This window comes from Oryx dammah, unplaced genomic scaffold, assembly GCF_014754425.2.
Source record: "Oryx dammah isolate SB20612 unplaced genomic scaffold, SCBI_Odam_1.1 HiC_scaffold_1, whole genome shotgun sequence".
NCBI classification, from domain to species: Eukaryota; Metazoa; Chordata; class Mammalia; order Artiodactyla; family Bovidae; genus Oryx; species Oryx dammah.
This window is the reverse complement of record NW_024070185.1, coordinates 9,970,693-9,984,206: the sequence shown is the minus strand read 5'-3', so window position 1 is coordinate 9,984,206 and position 13,514 is coordinate 9,970,693. Positions and strand designations below refer to the sequence as shown.

General features: G+C 33.4%; 1 protein-coding gene across 1 annotated transcript in view; it reads left to right on the top strand.

Annotated features, from left to right (window-relative positions):
• FZD3 (frizzled class receptor 3) overlaps positions 1–12,584 on the top strand; it is an 84,960-nt gene extending 72,376 nt beyond the window's left edge. Inside the window, exon 4 of the mRNA XM_040236420.1 lies at positions 2,116–12,584. Within this exon, the coding sequence (XP_040092354.1) occupies positions 2,116–2,329 (214 nt within the window). The 3' untranslated portion in view covers positions 2,330–12,584. The remainder of the gene's footprint in view (positions 1–2,115) is intronic.
• The last annotated feature ends 930 nt before the right edge of the window (positions 12,585–13,514 follow it).

The following is a 13,514-nucleotide window of genomic DNA, read 5'->3' as shown; positions in this document are numbered from 1 at the left end:
AAAAGGAAATGGATGAGTAGCTGGGTGGAATTTGAGAATGAGTGGTTAGTTTGGTAAGTGGGTGACATTTTACTGTGTAGTTGAGTCTTGATTATCCATGGGCAGGTGGTTCATATACTAGAATTTTGTGAATAACCGTATATTTCACTTAAATAGACATAAGTTTTTTCTATGAGAAAGGTATTCTTTGAGTCTTATTCACGAAATTAAAGATTTAGGTTTCAGTTTTAGAAAATGTGATTAATATTTTTAATTACTTTGATATCATCACATTTTGCTTTTTTCATTTGCCATATTTACATGAATTAGATACTTATGAAGTCATCGAGAGGTGAAAGTTCTCCAAATTAGCTAGCAAGTCATAGAAAAATTTTCAGTTTAGGGCAATAATTATTATGTAAAATAATTATTAACTAGAATAACATGCTTATTCTATTTTCATTATTTTAATTTGTAACATTGTAATTATTTAATCAAAACTTACAAATCAAATTTAAAACCTTTATGTTCTGAATGTGAAGTCTTTTAATAAATAAAAATTAAATGCTCTTTTATCCATTAACTTGAGGAATTAAAAAAATATTCTAAAGGTAATTTTTCATTCTTAAATTTTCTTTTTTGCTTTACTCAAACAGGAAAAGAAAGACATGCTTTCTTTTATCATTTTAAAAGGACTTAATTTTTAAACTTTGTAATCTAATGAAAACATTGTTTGATAAGCACTGCTATATAAGACTAGATCACTTCAGTAGTGTATGAATCAGTCTTTAAAATCTTTAAATTTTACAAATGATTCATAATGAGTCATGAAATTTGTTATAATCATTAACTGAGGGAAATGATAAGTTGGTATTTTCTGAACACTAATAGGTGGTCTTCAGCTGTTCATGACTAGTTCTTTTGATGACTTTTAAAAAGGAAAAACCTGCTACCTCCTTTTTATTTTTAGAAATACACTAAAACTTAATTTATTAATTATATTTGGTTGTTTCTTTGATTGTTGTTATTCTAAATTAAATGCTTTTTACAATACTGTGTATAGTTATACGGGGGCTTTCCCGGTGGCTGAGTGGTTAATAATCCACCTGCAATGCAGGTGCCACAGGAAACACAGGTTCAGTCCCTGGGTCAAGAAGATCCCCTGGAGGAGGGCATGGCAACACACTCCAGTACTCTTGCTTAGAGAATCCCATGGACAGCGCAGCCTGGAGGGCTACAGTCCACAGGGTCACACAAAGAGTTGGACATGACTGAGCGACTTAGCACGCACACACATATAGTATATATGACTGGGAGTTTTCTTAGCTCTGATGGGGACTCAGTGAATCAGAATGCAACAAAAAAAAAATTTTAACAGGTCCCCCTGCTGCCTTTCAAGATAAATAGAATGATGGAGAGGACAGCCTGCGATGAGCAATGGAACCCAGTTAACACACTCAAAAGCTGCATCTTGGGGAAGGGATAAGGAGAGAATTTGCTTCTGAGGGAACATGGGTTACAAAGTGTTAGGAGGTTTTTAGTTGTGTTTAAGTCGATGTAGCTTTTATGAACTAGCATCCTGACAGCCTCAAGCCCTAATGAAAAGTAAGACCATTTACAGGTAGTTAATTGAGCTATTAACTGGGCTCTCTGGAAGGAAACTGTCCACACTTAGCATCATCATTGCTTGCCAACTCCCTCACTTTTTTAAGGTTCCACTAATTTCTCCTCTAATTTCATTTGCTCCCTTTTCCACTCCCAGGGTTGTAGTGAATTTGGAGTTTGCTGTACCGTGACTATCACCATTCTTCTAGATTGCCTGGGACGATGCTATATTTCTTCTGTTCTTGTTCTTCCTCTCCTGGGACCCACCTCACAACCCAAAACTTATCTGAATGAGAAAAGTATCCTTACTTAGCGTAGTTCTAGATCAGTTGGTTCTGCTTAACTTCAGCTTCTGTCTTTTTGCAAGGCAGCTCTTAATTCTGAGCCTAATTAGTAGATTTTTTCTCCCTTTTGTTTGGCCACTTGAATAATTCAACAATGTAAATCATGAAATTATTTTGTAAATCAGTGTTATTTTCATGAAAAACTTTAGTGTTATTTTCTAGTGTGTTCTGTTACCTCCCACATTAGGTACACTCCCTGCAGTTACAGAGGAATGGAGGAGAGACTACCTCATGGCAGCATGTCACGACTTACAGATCACTCCAGGCACAGTAGTTCCCATCGGCTCAATGAACAGTCACGACATAGCAGCATCAGAGATCTCAGTAATAATCCTATGACTCACATCACACATGGTACCAGCATGAATCGGGTTATTGAAGAAGATGGAACCAGTGCTTAAATTGTCCTGTCTACGGTGGAAAATTTGTGCTGTTTAAAAAGCAGATTTTATTCTTTGCCTTTGCATGACTGATTGCTATAACTCACTGTTATGATGCTTTCAGTCAGGTGCAGACTGTGTCCATTGAAAAGTAAGTTTTTGCTTTTTATATTGCATCAAACTTGGAACCTCAAGGCATCCAAAATGCTAAGAATGATATCATCACATAAATAATTCTTATTTCTAGGTTATGAAAAATAATTATTTGTCTGGTAAGCATTTTTATAAACCCACTTGTTTTATATTTGGAAAAATCCTAAATGTATGATGACTGCTTTATAGTGAACTTTCGTATAATATCAACTAGTTGTGAGGTAACATTCTGGTAGTTCTGTTAATAAAACAAAATTTCAGAATTAAAGAAATTTTCTATGCAAGGTGTATTTCTCAGATGAATAGTAGGACTTTGTAGTTTTCTTTCCACTAAGTGAAAAAGAACTGTGTTTTTAAACTGTAGAAGAATTTGATAAATCAGCAAGGGAATTTTAGCTAATAGAATATAAAATCAACTGAAGAATCTGATTAGTCTACTGAAGACTCTTTTGAAATTCTGTCAAAATAGTCTTTATCCAGATAAATACAGGAGTAGAATTAGCAACAAAGTAAAAGTGGAGATGGGCATTTTTTTCTCAGTAATTGTGCTGTTTTTATTACTTTTGTAAATATTACTTTTACTGGCTGTGTTTTTATATTGATAACTTATCCATATGCATGATGGAAAATTTTTACTTTTAGTCATTTTTTCCCATGTAGTAGTATTGATTTGTAGAGAACTTCATGTTCAGATATGTTCTATGGAAGCATGTAATAAGATAAGCATCACACACTGTAAGCCTTTTCGTAGTAACCATAGTTACAAAACAGCAAAGTGTTTCCTCTGTATCTGTTATTGTGTTTTCTGCAGTGAAATGTAATCTTGCCAAAGCCGCCAGATGTTGGTATCCAGGCCCCTCCTATCAGTGGACTTGTTCACACTCGCATTGCCCAGTAGCCAATAAGCTACAGCTTTTGCCCCACACCTTTATCTTCAGGTTCTGGGTCATTCTTGTTTACAGCTGAAATATATATATAACCCAAGTCCACAGTGGTGATTAATTTGGGATAGTTGAAATTCATTGTAGCTTAATGAAGCATGATTAGTCCTGCTGTGAAGTATCTTTTAACTTTAAAAATATCAACTCAAAAATCTTTGACATTTTGTCTTGTAATATTTAAATAACTTATAATAAAAATGTTAAACTTTATTAGGCATGATAATGATTGGAAGGGAAAGAAAAATTCTGGAAAATGCTGGATGTGTTATGTAGACAAGCATATTTAAACAAGCCATCCTTAACCCTGACTACAGATAAGAATCACTTGGGCGATGCCCAACACCTTCCTCTCACTGAGATGAGGACTGGTAGTTTTGTAAAAAGCTTCCCCAGTGATTCTAATCTGCTGCAGGCCTCACTGCAGGCTGTTTGAAACTAACTTGCTCTTGCTGATAATATGATGGCATCATATTATATCATGTGAAAACCTAGCTGGACTCAATGTTAGGCTTTTATATCTATTACCTGATTGATCTACAACTGGAATTCTGGACCCACTCCTAAAAATTAGTACTCAGTAAGTCAAAGGTGATAGTAGGACTTTAAAAATCTGTCATCGTAAAAACATTAATATCATAGGTGATTCTTACGCAGATATCCAAGAATCAGGCTTTAAAAAATATTCTAGACTCCAGAGAGGTCTGGCTTTGCCATGTGCTAGTTTTTGACCTTTTACAAGTTAATTTCTCTAAGCCTCAGTTTCCTTGTTTTTGAATGAAGATAGAAAATAAATACCTACCTCACAAAGTTGTCAATAGGTATCAGATGAAAAATCATATGAAAGCTGGAAGTTCTTTGAAAACTTTAGTGTTTTGAACTAGAAGGGATTAAGATTATTGAGGATTTAAGATATTTGTTTGAGGGCTACCATAGTACAGTCTTTGACACGTGTTTGAATTCATGTGGACTTTTTCCTCTCCTTTTTTAAAACAAAATGTACCAAGAAATTTGGTGTTGGAAAAGCTTTCATCAGGCACAGAAGTCAGTTTTCTGATAATAATCGTTTGTTTGCCTGTCATGTTTTTTCCTTTCAAAGTACATATTTCTTAATATTTATTATTAATTCTTCATGAGATATTTGAACATTTGGCTCAAATGCTTTACTTTTTCCTCCATCCTCATTGTCTTTATCCTTGAAACTGGAGTTAATACTCAGGACAAGTAGAGTCTGAATTCCCTCACAGTAGACTTTACTCTGAAGATCAAATTGGTAACAACTCATTTATAAATAAATCAGTAATTCATGAGGCTTTTGTCTGAGAATTTCTCCTGAGAACAGCATGAAAGACCAAAACAAACATTCAGACACAAAAATAAGTTACCATAGAAGGTACCAGTTTGAGCTCAAAGATGCTGTCATTCATTGCCATCTGCAGTATATCATCAATTGCCAAAATGTTAATTGGTTTCTTTGTGGGCCAAGTATAGACAGTTAAGTGAACATCAATATGAAAATCTTAACCCTGTGCTTCCTGATTTTTAAATATTCGTTTGTATCTTCTCAGTTAAACTGTTGATATATTTGTAAATGCTTTATTGGCCTTTCAGTTACTTTCACTATCTTAGTTTTGCTTCACAGAATGTACTTACTATTGTTAATCTGTCATTTTAAATAACAGTATTTAGTTTGGGTTGTGTTATTTATCAAACTAGTGCTCCGAATTAAGACTTTTTTCTCTAAAGAGACAGTTGAAGAACTACAGCAAAACAACGGTTTCAAGTCTCAACTAGCTTAAACCAACTTGAACAAGTCCAGACAGCTTTCTTACCATATGTTTAATTTGTGTTGTGATTGGCAGATGATAATGTTTAGTATTTTATTTGTTCAGTTGACAACTGAGAAAATAATAGTTCTCTCTAAAATGTTAACATATAACCAAAAAGTTTTCAAAAAGTACTCTAATTTCAGCAATATTGTATTGAATTTTTTCAGTGAGTAAAGCAACCTATTCAAAACAATATTAAGCTCAAAACAATAATTAGTTTCAAAGAACAGTTAGTAACTCAGCAACTAGAAGAGGGCATGGTATGTTTTCAATTAAAATATTTAAATAAATGAATGTTATGCAACTCACTTTAGTCATGATAGTCTCAGTTCAAAGAAATTTGAAGAGTCTAAATTTAAGCTAAGTGAAATGAGTCTCTGCTTTACTAGAATAATATGTGGCAAGTAATAATCGATGAATTGCACCAAATAAAGTTTATTTCTCCTAGAGTAACAGCTCTTATTACTATTTTAATTAAATATATATACAAACTTATGCTAACACTTTATATTAATTTTAAAAGGTGAACAGCAGTTTTTAGAAGTAAGTAGGTTCTTGTTGGATTTATGTGAAATTAGTATACTAGTTGGGTGAATGAATATTCAAGTAAACCTTTATTAATGATGATTTTCTTTTTCTAAAACTGTTTCTTGGAGCAGATTTAAGAAAATTCTAAGAATCTCTTCAAATGAGGAAAATGAACTACATTTTAACCTACCTCATTAGTTTCTTTCTGATAATAGCTGGAAATAACTGAAGTTGTAACTTTACTGGTGTAGACTATATCCCCATGAAATAAAAGGAACTACTTAAAATTTTTTTTGATAAAATAGTGGATCATTGGCTGGAGCTTAGAAAATGTTAACATACCAAATTTTCGCTATGATGATATTTATATTGCTTTTGACATGCCAAAGGTATACTTATATATTATCATACTTGGATGACTAACATAGTCTAGTGTAATGAAAATTGCCCTGGGCTTGAAATTCAAAAGACCCATAATAATGATGTAAACTGAACAGGTCATTTAATTTCTCTTTGTCTCAATTTCTTTGATGTAAAATGACGATAAGGTAATTTGGGGCTCTGAGACCTGCTTTACAGGACATTGTGAGGATCAAATGAGCTAACAAGAATTATAGTGCTCTTTAAAAAACACTGATAGTATTTGTTTTTGTTAGAATTTGGGGGTTACAGAAAGCAAGCATAGTGGTATTGAGCGGTAAAAACAGAACAGGCGGTTAGGCCAGTATTCATTTGACACAGTCTTCAAATCAGCAATCCAACTGACCCTTTAAAAATGAGATTCTTTTTCGAGAATGATTGTGCCCTTAGTTTGTATTGGCCCTTTATTGTATGTTGTACCAGAATATACTCTGAACATTTATATAGTTGAATTTATAGGTCACTTTCAAAAGAAATTTGGGGATATCCGTTATATGTCTGCTTTGATATGGAATGATATAACTACATTAGTTTGGCAAGAAAAATATAAAGAGAAGTGTAGGCCCTGTTACTTTTTGAGGTAATTCTTTTTTATTAGTGATTACTGTAACTTATTGGTTTTCATCATGGCAAAACTTTAAATTTTAAGTGATACTATTATATTTGTATATATAATTTTTTAACCTGCATAAAGTAAGGATTTCTCCATTCTTTTCCACACATAAACACACAAAAGGGCATTTTTATAGAACCTAGATGTATAAAGGAACTCACGGTTCTCTTAAACTACTTTTATGCCTTTTTACAACTGAGTAAGGAAAGGTGTTTATGTTTAATTCAGCTATGTTTCTTAGTAGCGGTATGATTTTATACATTATTCTTGTGTCATTTTTATGTTTTTTATTGAAAAATTATGTTGACATCTCTTCATATTTTAATTCACTTCAATTCTGTCTTGCTCCAATTACATGATTTTTGAGAAAGGAATGGGAAAACTAAGCAACCTTTATCTGCCATCTTATTGTAATTACTCTCCTGGATTTTTTCCTAATTTAAATTCTATACTTCCTTAATAGCCAAATTGATAGGATTATAATAATTTCTCTCAAGATCTGAAGTCTTCTGGGAAAGAGAACATTAAGGTTTATCCAGAACCAGCCATCTTTGTAGACGTTCCTATTTGGTTGATTTATAAAGATTTAATGCAGTAAGTTAATAAGCATATTTCTTATTCTGTGATCTCTAATTAGAAAGTAACATTTTTGCTGCCATAAAGATAAAAGAAAGTAAATTTTCACTTACATTTTAGTCAAATCCCATGCCAGTACATTACCTCCTATAAAAGAGAGTAGTTCAGTCTACTTAAATGTATTAAGAATGGTTTCCTTCAGAATTTTTTTTGTTTTTAATAATCACTTCTCTCAGAAATCTGTTTGTCCTTTCTTGGACACTTTCACTGTTGTGATAGCACTGTTTAGAATTTTTTTTGTCATTTCACTGGCCACTGTCAGCAGTTTTCCCTGATCAAGAGAAGCAAGTGTTTACCTTAGAGTCATTCAGATCTTGAAAATTCAGTGTTTTGTTATTTTCATAATTACTGTTCATTAATAACATTAATTTTTAAAAGACAGTGATATTTTTCAAGCTTTTTATCATATTTCCTGCAGTAGGATGAACTGTATTTTTATTATAGCCCTGGGATTTTTGTTACATGAGTCAGCTTGTTTGTATTGCTAACTTGCAAGTATTACTTTAATTGTGTTGACATGCTATTGACTTAAAAGAATGAACTTTGGAGCTTAATCGTTTCTTTTTTCTAAATTGGCAGATTTTTTGAATGCTTAGTAAAAATACGTTATGTTAGTTTTTAAATCTGACAGAACTTTGTGTCAGAGGGCTGATTTGTAGTGTTTTCAATGAGCTGTGGAACTAAAATTTTGTCTCTTGGGACCTCAGTTTAATCATCTGTAAATGAAAGCAAAAGGGGATTAGACCAGGTCATGTCTCAGATTCCACCTGTCTCTGGTTTGGTTATCCCTTGACTGTTTTATAATCATTATCTTATTCTTGTTATTCCTCCCATGAACTCTATATACTAGATCAGCCTGCAATGTTAATGCAAGTTGCACTTAAATTGATAAGATTCAACTATGTTGCTGATTTTGTTTTTCAGTCTTGATTTTAGGTAATTTTAAAGGAGGAAAATTATATTACAGATTGTAAAAGTAAAAAAAAGGTTACAAATAATCGACATGACCTTTTTTCCTCCCAAGGGAAAAACCTCCTAAGGAACCAATATAAGCACCTTAAAACTGATGTACAGAAAAAAATAACATCTAAAATTTTGTGGTCTTTGTTCTCTTAAATATGAGCATAGCTACTTAGGCTAAACTTTTAAACAAAATGTATTAAGGTAAAATTAGTAACAAAGCATATAACAGTTATATGGCCCATATAACTAATTAAAAAGCTATTAGGTTTGGTGACATGAAAATAATTATAAAACACAAAAATAATTGAGGACTGGATTAAAATTTGTCTGTTCATTAATTACCCGTAAGCTGAAATCTTAGATTCTTTGCATAACTACAGATGCCAGATTGCCACGAGCAAGTGAATGTCCTGCTTTAAAATATCCTTAGAGATAAATGTGGTTTCTTTGTTTTATTTTTTTCAGCTCTGCAGAAGATGTTTCTGTAAAGCCTTCTTCTGTAATAAAATGTAGAGATTCTATCACTTCCGTCTCTCGACAGAGTTCTCTTGTAGATTTATTGATAATTACGTTCTCTGAGAACCAGGCCATAGAGGTCCCTGTTACGCTGAAAGATCATTTGTTCTAATTGCCTTCACTAACTCCTGTCAATCTCTTGAACCCTTGGTCTGTAGATTTACAATCTAGGTACTGGGTTTGGTGTCTGGTGGGTAGAGAAGAATAATGGAAATGGATACAGGAAGGTTCACTGGTTTCTGATGTAATTTGTTTGGCTGTGCTTGATTCCTTGTCTTTGGTCAGTTCACTGGATCAGGCAGCTCTCCTGACATCCAGAAGTTCAATTAGATACCCAGCGTCTCATTCACACATTGCTGTATTACAGTGTTATATTAACCACCTGTTGAGAACAGCCACCACGACTTCCTTTTCAGCTCTCTGACTCTGTGTGTTTTGCCATTATATTTGTTAAACCTTGAGTCTGAAGTCTAAACATTTCATTGAGTACTTTCTGGGTTTTGATAATGGGATATTCTTTAAGGTAAAACATAATCCTAGGGTGGTTTAGTTTATATTTATCCATCCACCATTTTTGTGTTTTTCTAACTGACTGCTCCTCAGTTTTGAAAATTAAGTTTATAAATATCTTCCGTCCCTCCCTTAGCCCTGCCTCAGATAATTTTTCTTTGAACTACTCTTGTTGGCAGAAAGGTTTAATATGAAATAATTCTGTTTCTGAGACAAGATCAACACAGTAATTCTTTACATTGAGCTGAGCTGAATATGTATTTGAAAATGTTGCAGTTTCTTTATATGTGAACTTAAAATTAATTTTTTTAATCATGAAAAGGACTCTCTGATTTGAAAACATTAGTTTGGAAGTTCTCTTGTTATCAGGTGCTATTTCTACCTTAGCTGTGAATTATCATAATAAATCTGAATTCTTTATCTTTCATCTTTTTAAAAAAGTTAATGCCTCTAGAATGATCCCATTTCACAAATCTTTTTTTTCCACAAATCTTTAATACCAACTTCAAACAACTTTTGTCTGCTTTTATTTTCAAATGCCAGACTCTGTTTTTAAGTTTTATTTTTTCATTGAAGTTTAAACATATTACATATGTGAAGAAGTGACTGCAGTTTAAACATTTACTTTGGCATGATAAAGAGAGCTACACCATCCATAATCGCTTTCTGCCATTACCAGAAAGAAAAGTTCATTTGACACTTAAAAGCTGTTAAATTGTCTTATTTTTATTTTGAAAGAGCTATGGAAGCTGTTTTCTTCTCATTTAAACTTTTTAAGAAAATGCCAACTTTGCTGTATTTTAATCTGATAGTGAATTGGGATTATTTATATAAGTATATATGTCTACAGTTTATCAGAAAAGTGAAGTTGCTCAGTCTTTGTGACCCCATGGACGGTAGCCCACCAAGCTCCTCCATCCATGGAATTTTCTAGGCAAGAGTACTGGAGTGGGTTGCCATTTCCTTCTCCAGGGGATCTTCCCAACCCAGGGATCGAACCCGGGTCTCCCACATTGCGGGCAGATGCTTTACCGTCTGAGACACCAGGGAATCCCACAGTTTATCATAGTTAATAGTTATTTCACTTCCTGTAATATACGATACCTGAAGCTCACATTTATTTAATTTGAGTGGTTTGTTTTTTTTTTAGCCGCTTTTTTTGTTTTGTCTTTTATTTTCTTAGTGTTGTATATTATTGTATATGTTAGGTTATCATGGTCATCTCAGTAGAAGGCTCTTGAGTAGATGTTTTTTTTGTTTGTTTTTGAGAATCAGCCCAAGGAGATTCATATTACATGGCCATAGCTGAGTAATATTATTCTGAGCTATGTGAAGTTGCTGGTCTTGTTGATCAAATGTTAGCAGTTTCATAATACATATTCAAGAAACAACCAAACAAAAGATCTTTTAGAAGAGATATTTTAACTTCCCAATTCAACTCTTTTAACCGACCTACCAGAGGCTTTATGAAGATTCAAACACAGATAACCAGAGGCCTATCAAGAAAATTCTGCTTGTTTTGCTGTTAAATTGCCCACTTTTCAAAGATATTTAATCAAAATGACTTCAGTAATTGAAGCAAATATCTTTTGGGAATGCTTAAGTTATGTAAGCTTTTTCATTAAATCTATGTATAGTTTTTCAGCTTTCATTCACTGAGATATTGTCATATATCAAAGGATTAATCTGTAAATATCATTTGAAGGCAAAATAACTACCCCCTGCCAATATCTAATATGGACTCAATTTTGCCAGCTATAGAATTTTGTCTTCTTAGTATGCATTCTGAAATAATGATATTATGTTATGTAGCCAACAGATTTGCCTAAACATGCCATTTTAAAGATTTTCTTTATACCTGTGTTTCAAGTTATAAGAATTAAAATGTATGAGTATAAAAAAGGATATAAAAATGAGAAGCTCCTACATAGGAAATCCCCAATTTTAAATAGAACTGTGTTTTGAAAGGTTGCGGATTGGGTTGTTCCAAAGTCAGACTACATCTCCTCATATATATAATATTATAAATAATAAGGGTAGCAGATAGCCAACAAGAGCTGACCTAATGCTCTCCAAAATTAACCTAGGGGTCTTTGTTTGGAATAAAGTGTTCATGACTATAGCCCTTTCACCTGTTTTAAAAAAACAAATACATTGTTATTAGCACAGATGACTGTCAATTAGTAGAATAAATATTTAGCTTTTAAACAAAAGTGGAAATAGTTCAATCCATGTTGGTGAAACTATTTTGAGACAAGAGATTTCATTTAGGTGACTGAAGGTGGGAATCTGCTCCTCTTTGAAGAGCCCGTGTGATGACTGAAAGTGTTGTGTGTTTTCAGTGACCTTGAGGAAGGGAGCCAGTCATTTCTTCTTAAGGGTCATAAGAACTAGGGGCCTTGCTGATCTCATGCTTTTCAGTTCAAAAACTGTGTCTGGAACATCTTAGATATCCTTCACCCACAGTGTTCAAAGGCTGGCTATTTCAGGCTCAGTCTGCCCTACCTTCAGCTGAGCCTGTCTTGCAGCTCTGCTCCCTCATACTGAATTTACAGGTGGGCATTCTCCATTCTTGTTCTTTTTTAAAAAAAGTCTTTACTCATTTTACTGTTATGAGAAATGACCACCACCTTCTCTTTTTCAAGAAATATAAAGGTAGAAGAGATATTCCTTTTTCATTATTTTTAAAAGCTATTGTTTTTGAACTGCTGGCACTTAGCAGTTTAGTTTTTAGACCCTAATCTGAATTAAGTTGATGGAGGTGATCCTAAAATTGATCTAAAGTTTTAATCTTGCTTTACCATATAAGCATCTGGTTGTAAACTGTGCTGATGAAAATTTGTATTTTGTGGCATTGGTTCTTCATGTTTCTTTATGTATTTAAAATCAATCATTAATTTCCAAACGAGTGGAGAATTTACTGTTGTTGAGCTATATAGAGGGCAAGTGTGCTTGATTAGAGCATGAACTGTACTTTCACATTAGCTGATGTGCTTTGCACTCTGCTCTTGTAGATTTATTTTGTTTACAGTAGACTGATGTCAAGTTTTTGTAAATGTTTTTACTTAGCACTTTAACTGTGAGTGTACAAACTGATTTTAAATGTAGTGGTTGTATATTTTGGTTATAAATTGGAAATTTGTAATAAAAATTAAATGATTTGTTCTCTATTTTGTCATCAGTACCTGATTGAGTGTAATTTTCTACATCATCTACACTGCTATTTTTAAATTAGGTTTCATGGTTTGTTTTTCTAATTAATAATTTTTTTCATTCACAATAGCATAGACTCCACAGTAATCTGGAATATAGATACATCATTCTGTATCATATCTCTGGAATATAGATGCATCGTTCTGAATGCTATCCCATCTCTATTCATTATTATATCCCCATGCATACCACTACCAGGTACATAACAAGAGAAAAAGATGAATGCATTAAAGTACCTATATCAATTTCCCCAATAGGAAGCCCTACCCATGTAAGCCAATCAGTTTTTTTTTTTTTTTTCCGTACACAGGACAGCCGATTAAGACTTAAACTGGTACTAGAGTGTTTTTTGCCGAGATCATGCATTCTTTAGTTGGAAGGGACCTTAGAAATCATAAGGTTCAACTTCCAACCCAGTGCCAACATCCTCCAAAACCAGCTTTTATAAGCCTCTGCTTGAATATTTCAGTAACAGGAAGCTTACTACTCTAAGGCCTTCCATTCCATTTTGAAGTCAGCCGACAACCAAAATGAGCAAAGTGAGCAAGGAAATGAACACTCTCCTAAAGTCTTCATAAAGGAGCTGCTGGCATCTTCATTTCAGCCCTATGAGACCCATCAGACTTCTAAGTTACAGAAGGTGATAAGTTGCTTAAGTGTTGTTTAAGCCTATAAATTTAGGGTAATTTATTAGAGCAGCAGGAGAAAACTAAAATATTCAGCCTCACACTTGCACATCTGCAAAGCGTGGGCAATGAACAAGCGAGGAGTGGAAAGTGGCCCAAGGAATCCATTAAAGACCAGAAACATTGCACAGAACTGGCCTGTTGCCATGAAACAGACTGTTGAGGTGGCTTGGAGAAGTTGGAGGTACTGAGATTAATAAG